Source organism: Nerophis ophidion, linkage group LG16 (assembly GCF_033978795.1).
Source record: "Nerophis ophidion isolate RoL-2023_Sa linkage group LG16, RoL_Noph_v1.0, whole genome shotgun sequence".
Lineage (NCBI taxonomy): Eukaryota > Metazoa > Chordata > Actinopteri > Syngnathiformes > Syngnathidae > Nerophis > Nerophis ophidion.
This window is the reverse complement of record NC_084626.1, coordinates 36,933,518-36,947,268: the sequence shown is the minus strand read 5'-3', so window position 1 is coordinate 36,947,268 and position 13,751 is coordinate 36,933,518. Positions and strand designations below refer to the sequence as shown.

The following is a 13,751-nucleotide window of genomic DNA, read 5'->3' as shown; positions in this document are numbered from 1 at the left end:
TGGTTCATGTTTTGTTTTGGTCATGTTTGGTTTAGTTTTTTGGACATTTAGTTCTGTTTTGCATTTCTTTGTTGGTCTTGTTACCATGCCAACTCATTATTTTTCATCTGTCATGTCTGATCATGAGTTCGTATGGCCATACTACCTTGAGCATCCCCAATCTCGTTTTGATCTCAAAGCTAAGTAGTGTCTGGCCTGGTTAGTACTTGGATGGGAGACTGCCTAGGAATATCAGGTACTGTTTGACCTTTGGACTCTTTAAGTTCCTTTTTTTCACTCCCTGATTTGTCACCATGACGACCAATCAGTTCCCCTGTCTTGTCTCACACCTGTTTCCACTTATCATGTTCATTATTTAAGCCACAGTTACCAGGTAGTCAGTCAGGCAACATCACCTCCTGCACCCATGATATCCATGCTGCTTTTCTCATACCCTTGTCACAGTAAGTTTTCTTGTTATTTATGCCACAGTGCAAATTTTTGTTTCATGTTTATAGTTAATTGCCTTTTGTTTCATAGCCCATTTTTTTGTACTGCCACAGTGCGCGCTTTTTTCTGGTTCCTTTTTTTAGTTTTCGTGTTAAAATAAAGATGTCTTTACCTTCACGCCGTTTGCACTCCATTCGCTTTGCACCTCGGGAAAACAACCCAAGAGCAAGTCCAAGCTTGACATCAAGTTCATTTTAGCCGGTCCAACCAAGACGGGTATGAACGCACTTGAGTAAGACATAATGTGAACACCGACCACACCAAAACATAAAATACTTTGTCACCAAATGCGTGCAAAACAAAATGCTCAGTCAAAATCATCAAAAAATAAAAGTTCAATGCAAGTCAAGAAGTGTAATAAATTAATATTTTCCGCAAAGCGGTTGCGTTGCTTATTGCAGTCTGGGGAAGACGTCAAAAACACAATATTCTTGCATAGTTTCTGATCTCTGATTTTGTCCAGCTGACGTTTTAGCTGGTAAAAATCGGCAATGGAACCAAAAGTTGTACGATCGTATGTGACACAAAATACATCTTGTTTTTGACTAATTAGTTTCGTTGGACAATGAACAGTCCAAACGAGGCATGACTTATGCATGTGCTTAAAGGCCTACTGAAATTAGATTTTCTTATTTATACGGGGATAGCAGGTCCATTGTATGTGTCATACTTGATCATATCGCGATATTGCCATATTTTTGCTGAAAGGATTTAGTAGAGAACATCGACGAGAAAGTTGGCAACTTTTAGTCGCTAATAAAAAAGCCTTGCCTTTACCGGAAGTCGCAGACGATGACGTGACCCGTGTGAGGGCTTCTCACATCCTCACATTGTTTTTAATGGGAGCCTCCAACAAAAAGAGCTATTCGGACTGAGAAAATGACAATTTCCCCATTAATTTGAGTGAGGATGAAAGATTTGTGTTTGAGGATATTGATAGCGACGGACTAGAAAAAAAAAAAAAATGCGATTGCATTGGGACGGATTCAGATGTTTTTAGACACATTTACTAGGATAATTCTGGGAAATCCCTTATCTTTCTATTGTGTTGTTAGTGTTTTAGTGAGTTAAATAGTACCTGAATGTCGGAGGGATGTCTTGAGGCCAGTGTCTGATGGAAGTCGACGGCAGCTGTATGGACGGCACATGCTCAGCTGATCTCCGGTAAGTGGCGACTTTTTACCACAATTTTCTCACTGAAAACTGCTGGTTGACATTTGGACGGGATCCATGTTCGCTTGACCGCTCTGATCCATAGGAAAGGTTCACCTCCGGGAATTTTAAACAAGGAATCACCGTGTTTTTGTGTGGCTAAAGGCTAAATCTTCCCAACTCCATCTTTCTACTGTGACTTCTCCATTATTAATTGAACAAATTGCAAAAAATTCAGCAACACAATTACTGTGTAATTATGTGGTTAAAGCAGACGACTTTTAGCTGTGTGTGTGCGCAGAGCTAATATTTCCTAACAGTCCGTGACGTCACGCGTACACGTCATCATTCCGCGACGTTTTCAACAAGAAACTCCCGGGAAATTTAAAATTGCAAATTAGTAAACTAAAAAGGCCGTATTAGCATGTGTTGCAATGTTAATATTTCATCATTGATATATAAACTATCAGACTGCGTGGTCTGTAGTAGTGGGTTTCAGTAGGCCTTTAACTAAGTATTATTTAATCCACAGAACAAAATGCAAGTGTGAACGCATACCGACTCCAAAGTGACCGCCGAGTATTTTTTTCTATTCTTAGTTCAGACCAGAGTACTAAACTATAAGTGTGAACACACCATTAATTTAATGGCTTGTGTGTTCATATTTTGGATTTATTTCCCCTCGTCTCAGCATCGAATAAGACACGTATTGTCAGACACGGGGCGTGCAAAGGAAACTTTGGTGTTATTAATTCTGAAATGACAGTATCAGTTCATTATAGGCTATTGCTAAATAAGCAAACCTAAGACAGTGAAATATAAATGGTTGCGAAGATCAGAGTCACGGTTTTTGCATAATGTTCCTAAACTGTACAGTTAGAATTTTCCCAACCCTTCCTTTAGATAGAGACCATGGTGCCAATGGGAGCTTCTTTTTTAAATGTCCACTACGCTGACTGTATGTGCATGGGTTTAACACCATTTAACCTAATGCAATTTAAAAATTCTCCCCCTTCTTTGGTTTCTGCAAGCTTGTAAATTGCACTGTAGTGTTAAATTTTTTAATCTCCTACTCAAAATTCAAGCGATTTTGTTTCCATGTTTGCTTGCCCCTAATGCCTCTCAAACTCTGTGAATGATTGGCTGGTTTCTTCTGTTGCTAGGTTACCGCTGCGCCGTGCACCTCGGCAATGCTGATGGTTGCATCTCGCTCGGAGAATAGGAAAGAAAATGAGCACAAGGAACCTGTTTTATAACATTATTTAATAATAGTACTCTATGGTGTAACCACAAAACAGTTAAAAAATATACACAAAGTGATGCAGTCAGTTGACAATATATTTTATATATTTCATATATTTTCAAATAAAAAGAGTGCATGGTTCAAAGGCTGCTTTCATGTTGCAGTCTATAGAGCATATTATAATGTATTGTTAATGATGCTGGCATAATACAATACTTAACAACTTCATTTACATATCCACAAGTCTTCAAACTACCATGAGTACCGACCAAGCATATTTACAAAAATGTACAGAAAACATCTTAAACCTATCACACTCGGTCAAAATGACCAATAAGTTCTCCCTGATTTGCACATATACCAACACAATATTCTCATTTCTTAAAAATGTTATACATCTCTCAATCACAATCGGGTGATTTAATATTGACATGAAAAAAAGCAAATCATCATTTTAACAGGGAGCACACAGACCACTCATTTAGCTTTTGTGTCACTTCTATAGAAGGACTTTATACTGGCTGGATGCAGAGTCAAAGGTCATCCTTGGTGAAGGTGTGTACAAACTCCTTGCATCTGGGTTGGAGTGTGTGCTCGGCTGCCTTGTGGGTTGGGAGGACCAAGTGAAGAACAACAGGAAATGAGGTGACTTGAACCAACCAAGGAAGAACTCAGTTCATGTACTTTTTGACAGTTTTGGAAGCAGTAGATCAGTCGAGTTCAAGGGCTTTCACCTCCTGCTGAGCCCCCATCCCTTATTGATAGGTTTCATTGCCCCCTTCTCTTCCAGCATCACACTCAGTCCGTCATGCAGAGGCCAGTGTCTGTGGCTAAATGAATGGGGAAGCAAGGAAGTACCCCGAAAGCAAGGCATCGCAGTAGGACATTGGCCTTGTGCTTGTTTAAGGATCTATGCGGAATGCTAAAAGCTTATCAGAGTGCTGGTTGTTCAGGGTCCGCAGGTCAGGCAAACGGAGCAGCAGCTTTGGGAAGAGAGTGCTGTCGTCCGGTCTGCGACTTGTGATGAGCGAGCGCAAGGCTTTTATGAGGTTCTCTTGCAGCTGTTCCACCGCTCCCATATCCACTATACCAGAGCGATCTGTGGAAAATGAATTGGAAACACAGTTTAGACAATGTGTTTCATGTTTCTTTTTGGTTATTTGTGTGAACAAGTGTAAGTCTTACCAGCTGAAACCAGTACAACAGCCATGAAAAGCGCCATCTCATCTGGCTCCAAACCAAGAGATCCTAGCTTCTCACTGAAGTCAAACATGGCATCCAGTAACACGCCCATGCCCAGTGCTCGTAGTGACGCCAGCGAGTATGTCTGCCTGTTTAGAAAGGTTACACTCCTCTCCTTGGCATCAAATAATGAGCAGAATCTCACCATCAACACCTGCAAATACAACAAACCCAGATCAGCAAATAATCCAGTTAAGAAAACTGAAGTTAAGCACACAGCATCTGCTTTGATGTACATACCTGGAATGTGCCAGATTTGAGTAACATGACTTGGTCCTGTTGACTTAGGGTCTGGAAGCCTGGGATGCTCTTTGCAAACTCCACTACTTCTTTGACAGCTGGGGTAAAGCACTGCGAGAAAGACTCCCACACTTCCTGACTGGAGCGACTGGCTGGAGCCACCGGACAAGAATTGAGTGGACATGCCTGTCACAGAAGATAAAAAGGAAGAGATTTAATAAAGAGCCATTCAATAATATGACGATGAATTAAATGTGCTAAGAGACGTACCAGCACTTTGGCGCCACCATTTAGCTTCCAAGGACAGGAGTTTTGATTCTGGGAATCAGTCTTTTGACTGGGTGCATAGGGCTCAGGTGAAAAGTTCCCACTGACTGGACACTGATTCTGATTGGTGAAGTTGTACTTGGAAACATTGATGTTGTTATTGATGGTGTTGTCATTATTGGTGGGGGCGACGGGGCACTTTGACGGGACATTGTATCCTGACGTCAGATCCCTCTGGAATGTGTGCTGTACATTCGCCGTTGTGTGTGCCGGGGAGCTTTCCTGAACCAAATTGTTCTGGAAAGAGGTGCCGTGGTTGCTGTTGCTGGCTGGCCTCTTGAGAGGTTTCTTCTCGCTGTTGATTAAGCCGCTTTGGTATGACTGCCTGATGGAGCCCGCTACTTCGTTCGTCTGGTTCTGTGGGCTGCAGCGGGTGTCGGAGGGAGGTGACACCTCCATCTCCATGGAGGCTGATTCGTTTAGACTGTTCATGTAGCTCTGCATCTCATCCAATAGTCTTTGCTTCTCTCTTTTGGGTATACGGCCAAAACGCACAGCTGAAGGAGAACAACCAAAGAAAGAGCATCCTCTGTTAACATTTGTCTCACAAGAATCCATTGCAGAAGATAATGTATAAAAGTTGTAGGTTGTAAATGCAAAGACTCACACTTCTCAAACCACAATATGCACTTCATTTGACAGCATCATCCTGCCCTTCAGCATTACAATCTTCCCTCCCCCACTTTTTTTTTTTTTACTGCTCGCTCCTACACTGACAAGCCTATTTATAGCAAGCTATATGCTACAGCCCCTCCCCCAGTCTCCCTGGCTTTCAGCCTCAACATTGTGCACTGGCTCTCTTTTGTAAGGAATTAGGTCACTGGGTCAAAAGCGCTAAATATGATGTTATTTTTGAGGTGAATAAGGAGAAAGTTAAAAAGGAGGGGAAGATTTAAAAAAGAGTTTAGGATAAAATGTATGTAAAAAAAATAAAATAAATCAAAGCTGTGAGATTAAAACGAGGAGCAACTAAATTGTAGCAGATTATTTGCCTAGAACCATCAATCACTTCTATTGGACGGGTTCTAATAATACAGCTACCCTATGGTGATTTGCTGAATTATCAGGTGATTTTTCACTCCGACAGTAACTTGTGGCTTTTTGGGGTCAAATAAAAATACTTGCCCCCAAAAAAGAGATGATTTATCATCAGTTAGTTTTCCCATATCTCATGAGGTTGCAGTCAGATTAACCATACTGCATGGACTTTACATTTGAGCAGACTCCCTTTTTTAATGATTCATCAGGGGTAAAATAACAATCTTTCAAATGACTTGTGTCAACATGATATAAGATTGAATTAAATAAAAGGTGGGACTCTACATCACGCTGAATGTGTCACCAACAACTCCTGTGTCCCAGTTTCCCAAAATAACTATTGGCCACTGTTTCCTATTGACTAATGACTACTGGGACTTTCAATCTCCTTTAGCCATAAATCAGGCAAATGTTAACTAATGTAGAAACATAAGAAAAGGAACAAGGGAGAATAACAGAGAGACAAAAAGAACAAGAGGATGTGTTGTTCGAGGTGTAACTGTACATGTGTCTGTAATCAGATTTTTCGGTAAGGAACATTAGTTTTTCCCAAACACATTAAGTGAGGGACAGTAAGTGTGACTGCCTTGGGATATAGTCACATCTTTAAAGTATAAATACAGGAATCAGGGCTAGCCATCGGGCCAAACCGAATGTTATTGTTTTTCTATTTGGGTACACTTGACCTTTCTGGTAAAATACCCCAAAAGAACTGAACCGTGCCTTACAACAGAGGTATGTACTGAACTGTGATTTTGGCGTTACATTATGGAGTAGGCCTTCCTAATTAAGAATCAATTTGATCCAAAAAATAACCGCAATGCTCTATGTGTCTGCAAATGGTTGCTCACCATCTCTGGACATGCCAACGGAGAGACACTTCTTAAAGCGGCAGTGTTGGCATCGGTTTCGGTTCATGCGCATGATGAGACAGTTTTCATTCTTCACACACATCTTGTAGTGGATATTCTGCTGAATGCTGCGTCGGAAGAAACCCTGTAGAAGGAAGCGAAGGAATTTAAATACAGTTTTTATCTATAATAGAAATGTACACACTTGTTCCAAGAACTGGTTGACTTAATGCTGTGTTGTTGATGCTCACCTTGCAGCCCTCACAGGCATGGACACCGTAATGGAACCCAGATGCGATGTCACCGCACACCTTGCATAGAAGCACCATCCCTCCAGTTTCTGTGAAGGTTGAAATAGATACGTCATTTGAGAGGAGAGTACAATGGTTGACTCCCGGGGGGTAGACAACAAAGGAGAGCAGGCCGTGTACTTACTTGGGAAAGTGCCAGTAAAACCACAAGGTCTTTTGGCCACCGTGGGGTGGTTGTAGGTTGCTGATGACACCGTTACAACGTGGGCAGCTGGAGCATTGTTCACCTCGGGAAACTGGAAGACCATTTTCGGGGAAGGCGTCCCTCGCCTTTGTTCCCCTCCCTGTCTCATGGCCCCAATCTCCTGAAAGGAAACACCCTCTGGGGACGAGGGCTGCGAGTGGGAGGAGGGCGACTGTGTCTGGTATCCACTGGAGGGGCTGCCAGGACTTGGGCTGGCACTGCCAGAGGAGCCGGCATAGAGGATAACACCACCTGAAGAGAGAGACACAGAGGGGCAACAATTTAGTTGACCTATATTTAAATGTTGAGTAAAGTTTTCCTGAAAGATTCATTTTCTCAGCAAACCTTTGAAAACTCATGTTTTGAGGTACAGCAGAGGTGGGTTATTCTGTTTTTTCAGACAGAAGTACTAAGATTTGGTTGTTCACGTACGATGATGCGTATTTCTTGTTTGAAACATTTGGTTTGGTATTGAGGCATTTTCCGGCCAATTATTTCTGCGCAGCTTGACATGCACCTTCAAAAATATCAAACCTTGCAATGTGGCAATGGAGATTGTAAAAGCTGTGGTTGGTCAACTTTTTTACATTTCCTGTGTGCCTAGCCTAGTTTTTCCACCTATTTGCCATTAGAGTGACTGTTGTAACACATGGATTAGTTTCAGCTCCAATTATACTCTTCGTTATTGGAACCATGGCACTCGCAGTATTTATCGTTTTTTTCTGCTTTTCAAACATTATTAAAGCTGTGTACAAAAGCTAAGCAGTCCTAGTTTTGCGTTTTCTTCCCTTACTGTACTTAGAATAAACCGAGGCGTGACCTTAAAAGCAAGGTATGTACCCAACCGTGATAATACACTTATACACCCATTATAAAAATATAGTTGAGTGTCTCAGTCTAGTTTCAACTCTGAAAATCCTAACCTTTTGAACAACACAGACTTTATCTGTTTAGACCAGGGTTGTCCAAAGTTGTAAAATAATTATATTCCCATGTTTATACTTAATAAATCCAAAATCTCAAGCTACCAAATGACTGTACATCAATTGGTTTATTACAAAAGGTGTGTGAAATTATTCAAATCTGTGTCAATTTATGTTTTTGTATTTATTAGCTGTGCATTTTTCATTTATATATATATATATATTCAAGTCTTTCAATTAGTTTATTATATGTTCAAAAACATGTGCCACAGGCAAAGATGTGCCATAAATTGGCCTATTTCTAAAGATGTCGGCCTAAATTGGAAATGTCCTATGCCCAGATTGCATCTCCCATCCAGCCCCCTTGTTTTGCAGCCACAAGATGAGGGACTCTGCTCACGTGCAGGCTAAGCCAGCCAACTCCCTCCCTGCTTGCTTTCACTTCATCACAATCCTTACGCCTCCCTCCCTTCTGCATCCTCCTCCCCTCCTACCATCTCCTCCCTCCCTCCCGCTCCTCTTTGGCTCCGAGCATGCGGACCCATCTATCCGCCAGCCACCTGACCGTGAGCTCACATGGACTCTTGACACAGTTCCCGCCCGGCTCACAAGGCTGGTTTTGCGCAGTCTCGTGTAGACAACAGCAGCAGTACAATAATAAAGCGCTAGGGCAAGATCACGTTGGGAATGCAGAAGGCAGAGAAAAGCAAGAATGCCAGGCACGACTGCCTGCATTACACATTGTTGTTGAACAATAACTTTGAATATTAAAACGATATATAGTGACTATAGAGGGGCCTTTGTAATAAGTGATAATGATGTTGAACATATTCCTTAATATATTTTTTAAGGCTGACTTTATATTATATTTTTTTAGCTGTAAATAAAGCAGGAATTGGGTCATACTTAAACATTGGAGCGTGCGTCTTTACTTTTAGATGTTTAAGCTCAAAACCTGTCACACTGCTATGGTAATGACCAGAAATCTTCTTGTCGCAGGCAAGCGTGTTTTTACCCTCGGGACTTTTTTCTTTTTATATCTAATGGCCTTTACTGATCCGAGGATGACAGATCAGACCTCCCCTTGCTCAACTACTCCCTCTCCTCGAGGAAACATGTGCTGCATTTCTCTGCGGCTTTAAGTGCCTCCCTCCTTTAATTCCCCCAGCTTACACGTGTCAACTAAGAGCGGCGAGGTAGTCGAGGCTTCCTGCCGTGCGTGTGTGTGTGTGTGTGTGCGTGTGCGCGTGACATTGACCCCACTGTCTGGCATTCAGTAACCTCACACACTGGTGTCGCATGTGTTGATTCACCCGAGTCTGTGTAGGTGAACAAGTTCAAGTTTTATGTAGACGTGTATCACCTGCGCGGAAGACACACCTCACGTTCACGTGGTGCACACAGTCTTCATTCACACCCTCTCGTGTCAAAACATTCCTCTGTATCTTACTTCCTGGAATCCGGTCTGACCGTGTGTGTTAAAGCCAGCTCCGGCAATACGGCGCCATATAGTCAGAGCACAGGTTGAAACATGTGACCTGCGGCCCAGCAATGACTCATAGGAGATATAGAATAAATAAAACACCCCCGCCTCCCTCCTCTTTGCCAACTCCTAATGACTTCCCCTCTCGTGTACTCCCGCCTCCGAGGCATTCATGCATGGTGAGCAAGCATCAATGTCATGTGTGGGAGAGAAATCACCCCCTCCCCCTGACCACTGTTTTTCTGTGAACATTTACTGTTTTGCATGGGCGGTAAGTCCCACTGCACGTGGACAGGCTGGCCTTTTGCGTGGGTGTATTTGTGAAAGGATGCTTCTTTAATTGCAAGTAAAGGGCATTGTGGTGACTAACCCTCCTGAGTCTCCACTGATCTTGCAAGCTGCTACATGAATACCTCCATTGCCAGACTTAATACGGATATGACATTTAGGTTACGACCTACTGAGGAGGCAGGTTATTCTTGTTTGCCGGACATAATGTCTAAAATTTGGTACATCCTCAATGTCATGCACTCTCGACGCATACAGTAAATCCTAAAAAAAACCACACTATTAATGCCTTTTTTTTCAACCCAAACACAAATATCTGGTAATTTACTGTAGTTGAGACTAACAACGGTTTAATCCGCATCAGTGCAGCGCCTAAAAACAAATCTGGAGGTAAACATACACTTTTAAAGCCCTTTGACCCACTTACCAAACTGGCACACGTGCCGTGGAATCCCCATGCAGTATTTGGCGGTATTGATAACAGTAGCATCAGTATTGGGTCAATACTCACTTGATAAGCTCTCTTCTATGTTTAATTTCACAAATAAGATGTTGTTTTTTCCAATTTATTCAATCTACTGTCGCACTGTAAATTATGCTGATTACAGAATTGTTTGAATGAGATCCAATACTAGTTTAACATATTCTAATTAACCAAAGACATATTTTAGAGTTATTTGGACACAAGGGGAACATATTGTAAGTAAAAAATAATTAAGGGTTAGGATTATTGTAGTTTTGTGTTTGGTTATGTATGAATAGACCCTATTCATTAAGTGGTATTAAAGGGAGAATCATATACAACAACTTTGTTACTTAGTGCCATAAAGCAATCATTGTGAGGTTACTGAGGGAAGACTTTAAGTTATTATGGCCATGCAGAATAAGGCAACAATGTTGTAAGCATTTCAACAATCTTGCGCATTTTGCACGTTATACGTCATTTCCACTGTGCGCAAGCAATTTGCATATCGCAAGACAAGATTTAACATGAGATTTTGTGGATGATTTAGTCAGTAACCCTACTTTAATTATATTTTATAAATAGTAAACCAAGTTGTGGTAGTAGTTTAGTCAGTTGTTTAGTCGTGGATGTACACTGGTAAGGGTTAGGGTTGGGGTTGGACTGATTTGAGGGCAATACTCAGTTATATTGTCCCGACTACAAATGAATAGATTTACATAAGTATTTAACAAATTATTTTGACACCAAAAACTTGTATTTGCCGCCATTGATTTGCAAAATGTGCACCACACATTATTTAAATATATAGTTTGCGCATTATACAAATTTGCAAAATGCGGTTGCTCATTTTGCAAATTGCTCACATCGGTATTGTGCCAACAATAATAATAAGTACTTAATAATGACTAATTAAGAGCATATGTCACTAATTTGCATGTTAATAAGCAATGATGAATATGTTCCCTATACTAAAGTGTTGCCCTAGTTTTGCTTTTGTTGACTTATTTTTCCACGCTTGAACTGCTGTAATTTGCCCGTTTACTGTATTCTCAGATCAATGGCAAAATGTGCAGAGGAGGAAAAAAAAAAAGGAGCGGCGTGCAGGGGCGGGGCTTAGAGAGGGGAATCATGCGCCACACGTGGACCACGAGGTCGTGTGCACGTGCTGGCGCGCCGTGGGCGGAGCCTGCCGCCGCCTGCGTGTTGAGAATCCGCCGCATGATACTTTGATGGGTCTTTTTTTTTTTTCATCGCCAGTGAGACAGACATGACCACACCAAACCATTAAGGGCGCTCCTCTTTAATGGCTCCATTGGGATTTTTTTTTTCTCGCCTCGCCATATTGGGTGATAGCTGCTTGACGCACGCTTTTATAAAGTAATTAGCAACGTCGTCATCGAGATAGAAAGAGGCTTGAGTTCGTTTACATGCACGTCTCGTAAAAACAGGTCATTCAAATTATTATTTAAAAAAGTAAATATATATATTTTTTAAATATGGTTATTATATTCACACATAAACCTTGAACAAATTAAAAACATGTTTTTAAATAAAATTAAAAAAATAATGTGTCTAATTGTACTCACCACCTGGGCTGTTGTCCATGTTCTCGAGTTGATAGATTTTGTCTTGATTAGCTCAGTTCTGTAAATATCTAAAGCCTCTTTCGGAGTAGTCTGGTAGAAGCAGGCGAAAGACTCATGGAGAGATAAGTATCCCACGGACGAGTTGTGTTGAGAGGCAAGAAGAAATGTTCAGAGAGTCAGTGTGCGTCTCCTCCAGAGTCTGTGTGATACTGAGCCGCTCGTACAGTCACCATGATAGCATGGCTACAAGTAGTTTAAACACACCCCCGCTCATCAATAAGCAACACGCGTCCTGAAATAACCAGCACGTTTTCAGGTGCCGGAGAAATGTGACCGTTTTTTTTTTTTTTGTCCTTTCGAGAGCGCCCTCCACCGCCTGTTTGTTTATGCGTATCAGCCACGCCCCACGCTACGGGTTGCCCCGTGCTCGGCCTCTCATTGGCTGAGAGCCTGGCGTGTACGCAGCCCATTGGTCCGCTCCCACATTTGGAATGCGGCCTTCAAAAAAACCCCACACAGCCCCACTGCATGTGCGCGAGGCATGTGAGTCGCTGCTGCCCTACTGACACACATTTTATGCTAATAGGCGGCCTGGGCTCGCCCGCGGGTGGGGGCGGGCTGTGGGGAAGACGGAAGAAGGAAGCGGAGAGGTCTCACTTGGGTGGAAAATCTGGGGTTGGTTTTCAAGGAAATGACATGAGAGGATGTTTCTTTCAACATATCGCATGGCAGGTTTTGTTACGTTCATTCATGCGATGCAGACACACGGTCTCATGCGATTGAATGGCAATTGGGACGACATGAAAACCACAAAAAAAAAAAAACAATGCAATTTTCAGTGGAATACATTTTAAAGTCCTACTGAAACCCACTACTACCTGAGGAGTCAGGAGATGCAAAACAATAACAGTGCAATACGTTTTCATAATATGGTCACTACTGCCTACTTTGTCTTGTTATATTCTTATTTTACTGTCATAATTATATTCCCATTGTTGCTTTTTATTTTTTATTCTTATTGTAATAGTTCTTTATTTTGTTTCCATTTAAACCCCCATTATTTACTTTTTACTTTTTTTCTTTTTTTTTGTTTTTTTTAAATTGATCTCAACTCTGTACACTGCTGCTGGGATTTTATTTTCCTGAAGGAACTCTCCTGAAGGAATCAATAAAGTACTATCTATCTATCTATCTATCTATCTATCTATCTATCTATCCATCTATCTATCTATCTATCTATCTATCTATCTATCTATCTATCTATCTATCTATCTATCTATCTATCTATCTATCTATCTATCTATCTATCTATCTATCTATCTATCTATCTGATAATTTATACATCAATGATGAAATATTAACATTGCAACACATGCCAATACGGCTTTTTTAGTTTACCAAATTACAATTATAAATTTCCCAGGAGTTTCGTCCTGGAATGATGACGTGTACGCAAGACGTCACGGGTTTTTCGGAAGTATGAGTGAGTTTAAGCAGCTAAATGTCGTCTGCTTAAACGGCATAATTGCACAGTATTTTGGAGATCTGTATTGCTGAATCTTTTACAATTTGTTCAATTAATATTGGAGAAGTCAAAGTAGAAAGATGGAGTTGGGAAGCTTTAGCCTTTAGCCACACAAACACACGGTGATTCCTTGTTTAAAATTCCTGGAGGTGAAAATTTACTATGGATCAGAGCGCGGTCAAGCGAGCATGAATCAAGACGGAATGTCAACCAGCAGTTTCGGTGAGAAAATTGTGGTTAAAAAGTCAGTTCTTACTGTATATCAGCGGAGTTTCCGTCCTGCTGCAGCTTTGTGACTTCCCTCAGAGACACTGCGCGTCAACGCACCAGTGCACACACTTCTCCGACTATCAGGTAATATTAAACTCACTAAAACACTAGCAACACAATAGAAAGATAAGGG

At 41.4% G+C, this 13,751-nt stretch overlaps 1 protein-coding gene across 1 annotated transcript; it reads right to left on the bottom strand.

The window, feature by feature from the left end:
- Nucleotides 1–2,887: 2,887 nt before the first annotated feature.
- On the bottom strand, nucleotides 2,888–12,284 carry nr1d4b (nuclear receptor subfamily 1, group D, member 4b). The gene is made up of 8 exons (XM_061875126.1): nucleotides 11,824–12,284; nucleotides 7,018–7,329; nucleotides 6,834–6,922; nucleotides 6,583–6,727; nucleotides 4,637–5,190; nucleotides 4,367–4,552; nucleotides 4,070–4,280; nucleotides 2,888–3,983 (listed from the first exon to the last, which is right to left on the bottom strand). Exons 1-8 carry the CDS (start codon nucleotides 11,840–11,842, stop codon nucleotides 3,787–3,789), a joined length of 1,713 nt encoding a protein of 570 aa, XP_061731110.1. The 5' UTR covers nucleotides 11,843–12,284; the 3' UTR covers nucleotides 2,888–3,786.
- Nucleotides 12,285–13,751: the final 1,467 nt, after the last annotated feature.

Coding starts and splice junctions, on each gene's coding strand:
- nr1d4b (XM_061875126.1), bottom strand. Junction 6,728..6,833: donor ATGCCTGTGAGGGCTGCAAG/GTGAGCATCAAC, acceptor TTCCTTCTACAG/GGTTTCTTCCGACGCAGCAT. Junction 3,984..4,069: donor TGTTGTACTGGTTTCAGCTG/GTAAGACTTACA, acceptor CATTTTCCACAG/ATCGCTCTGGTATAGTGGAT.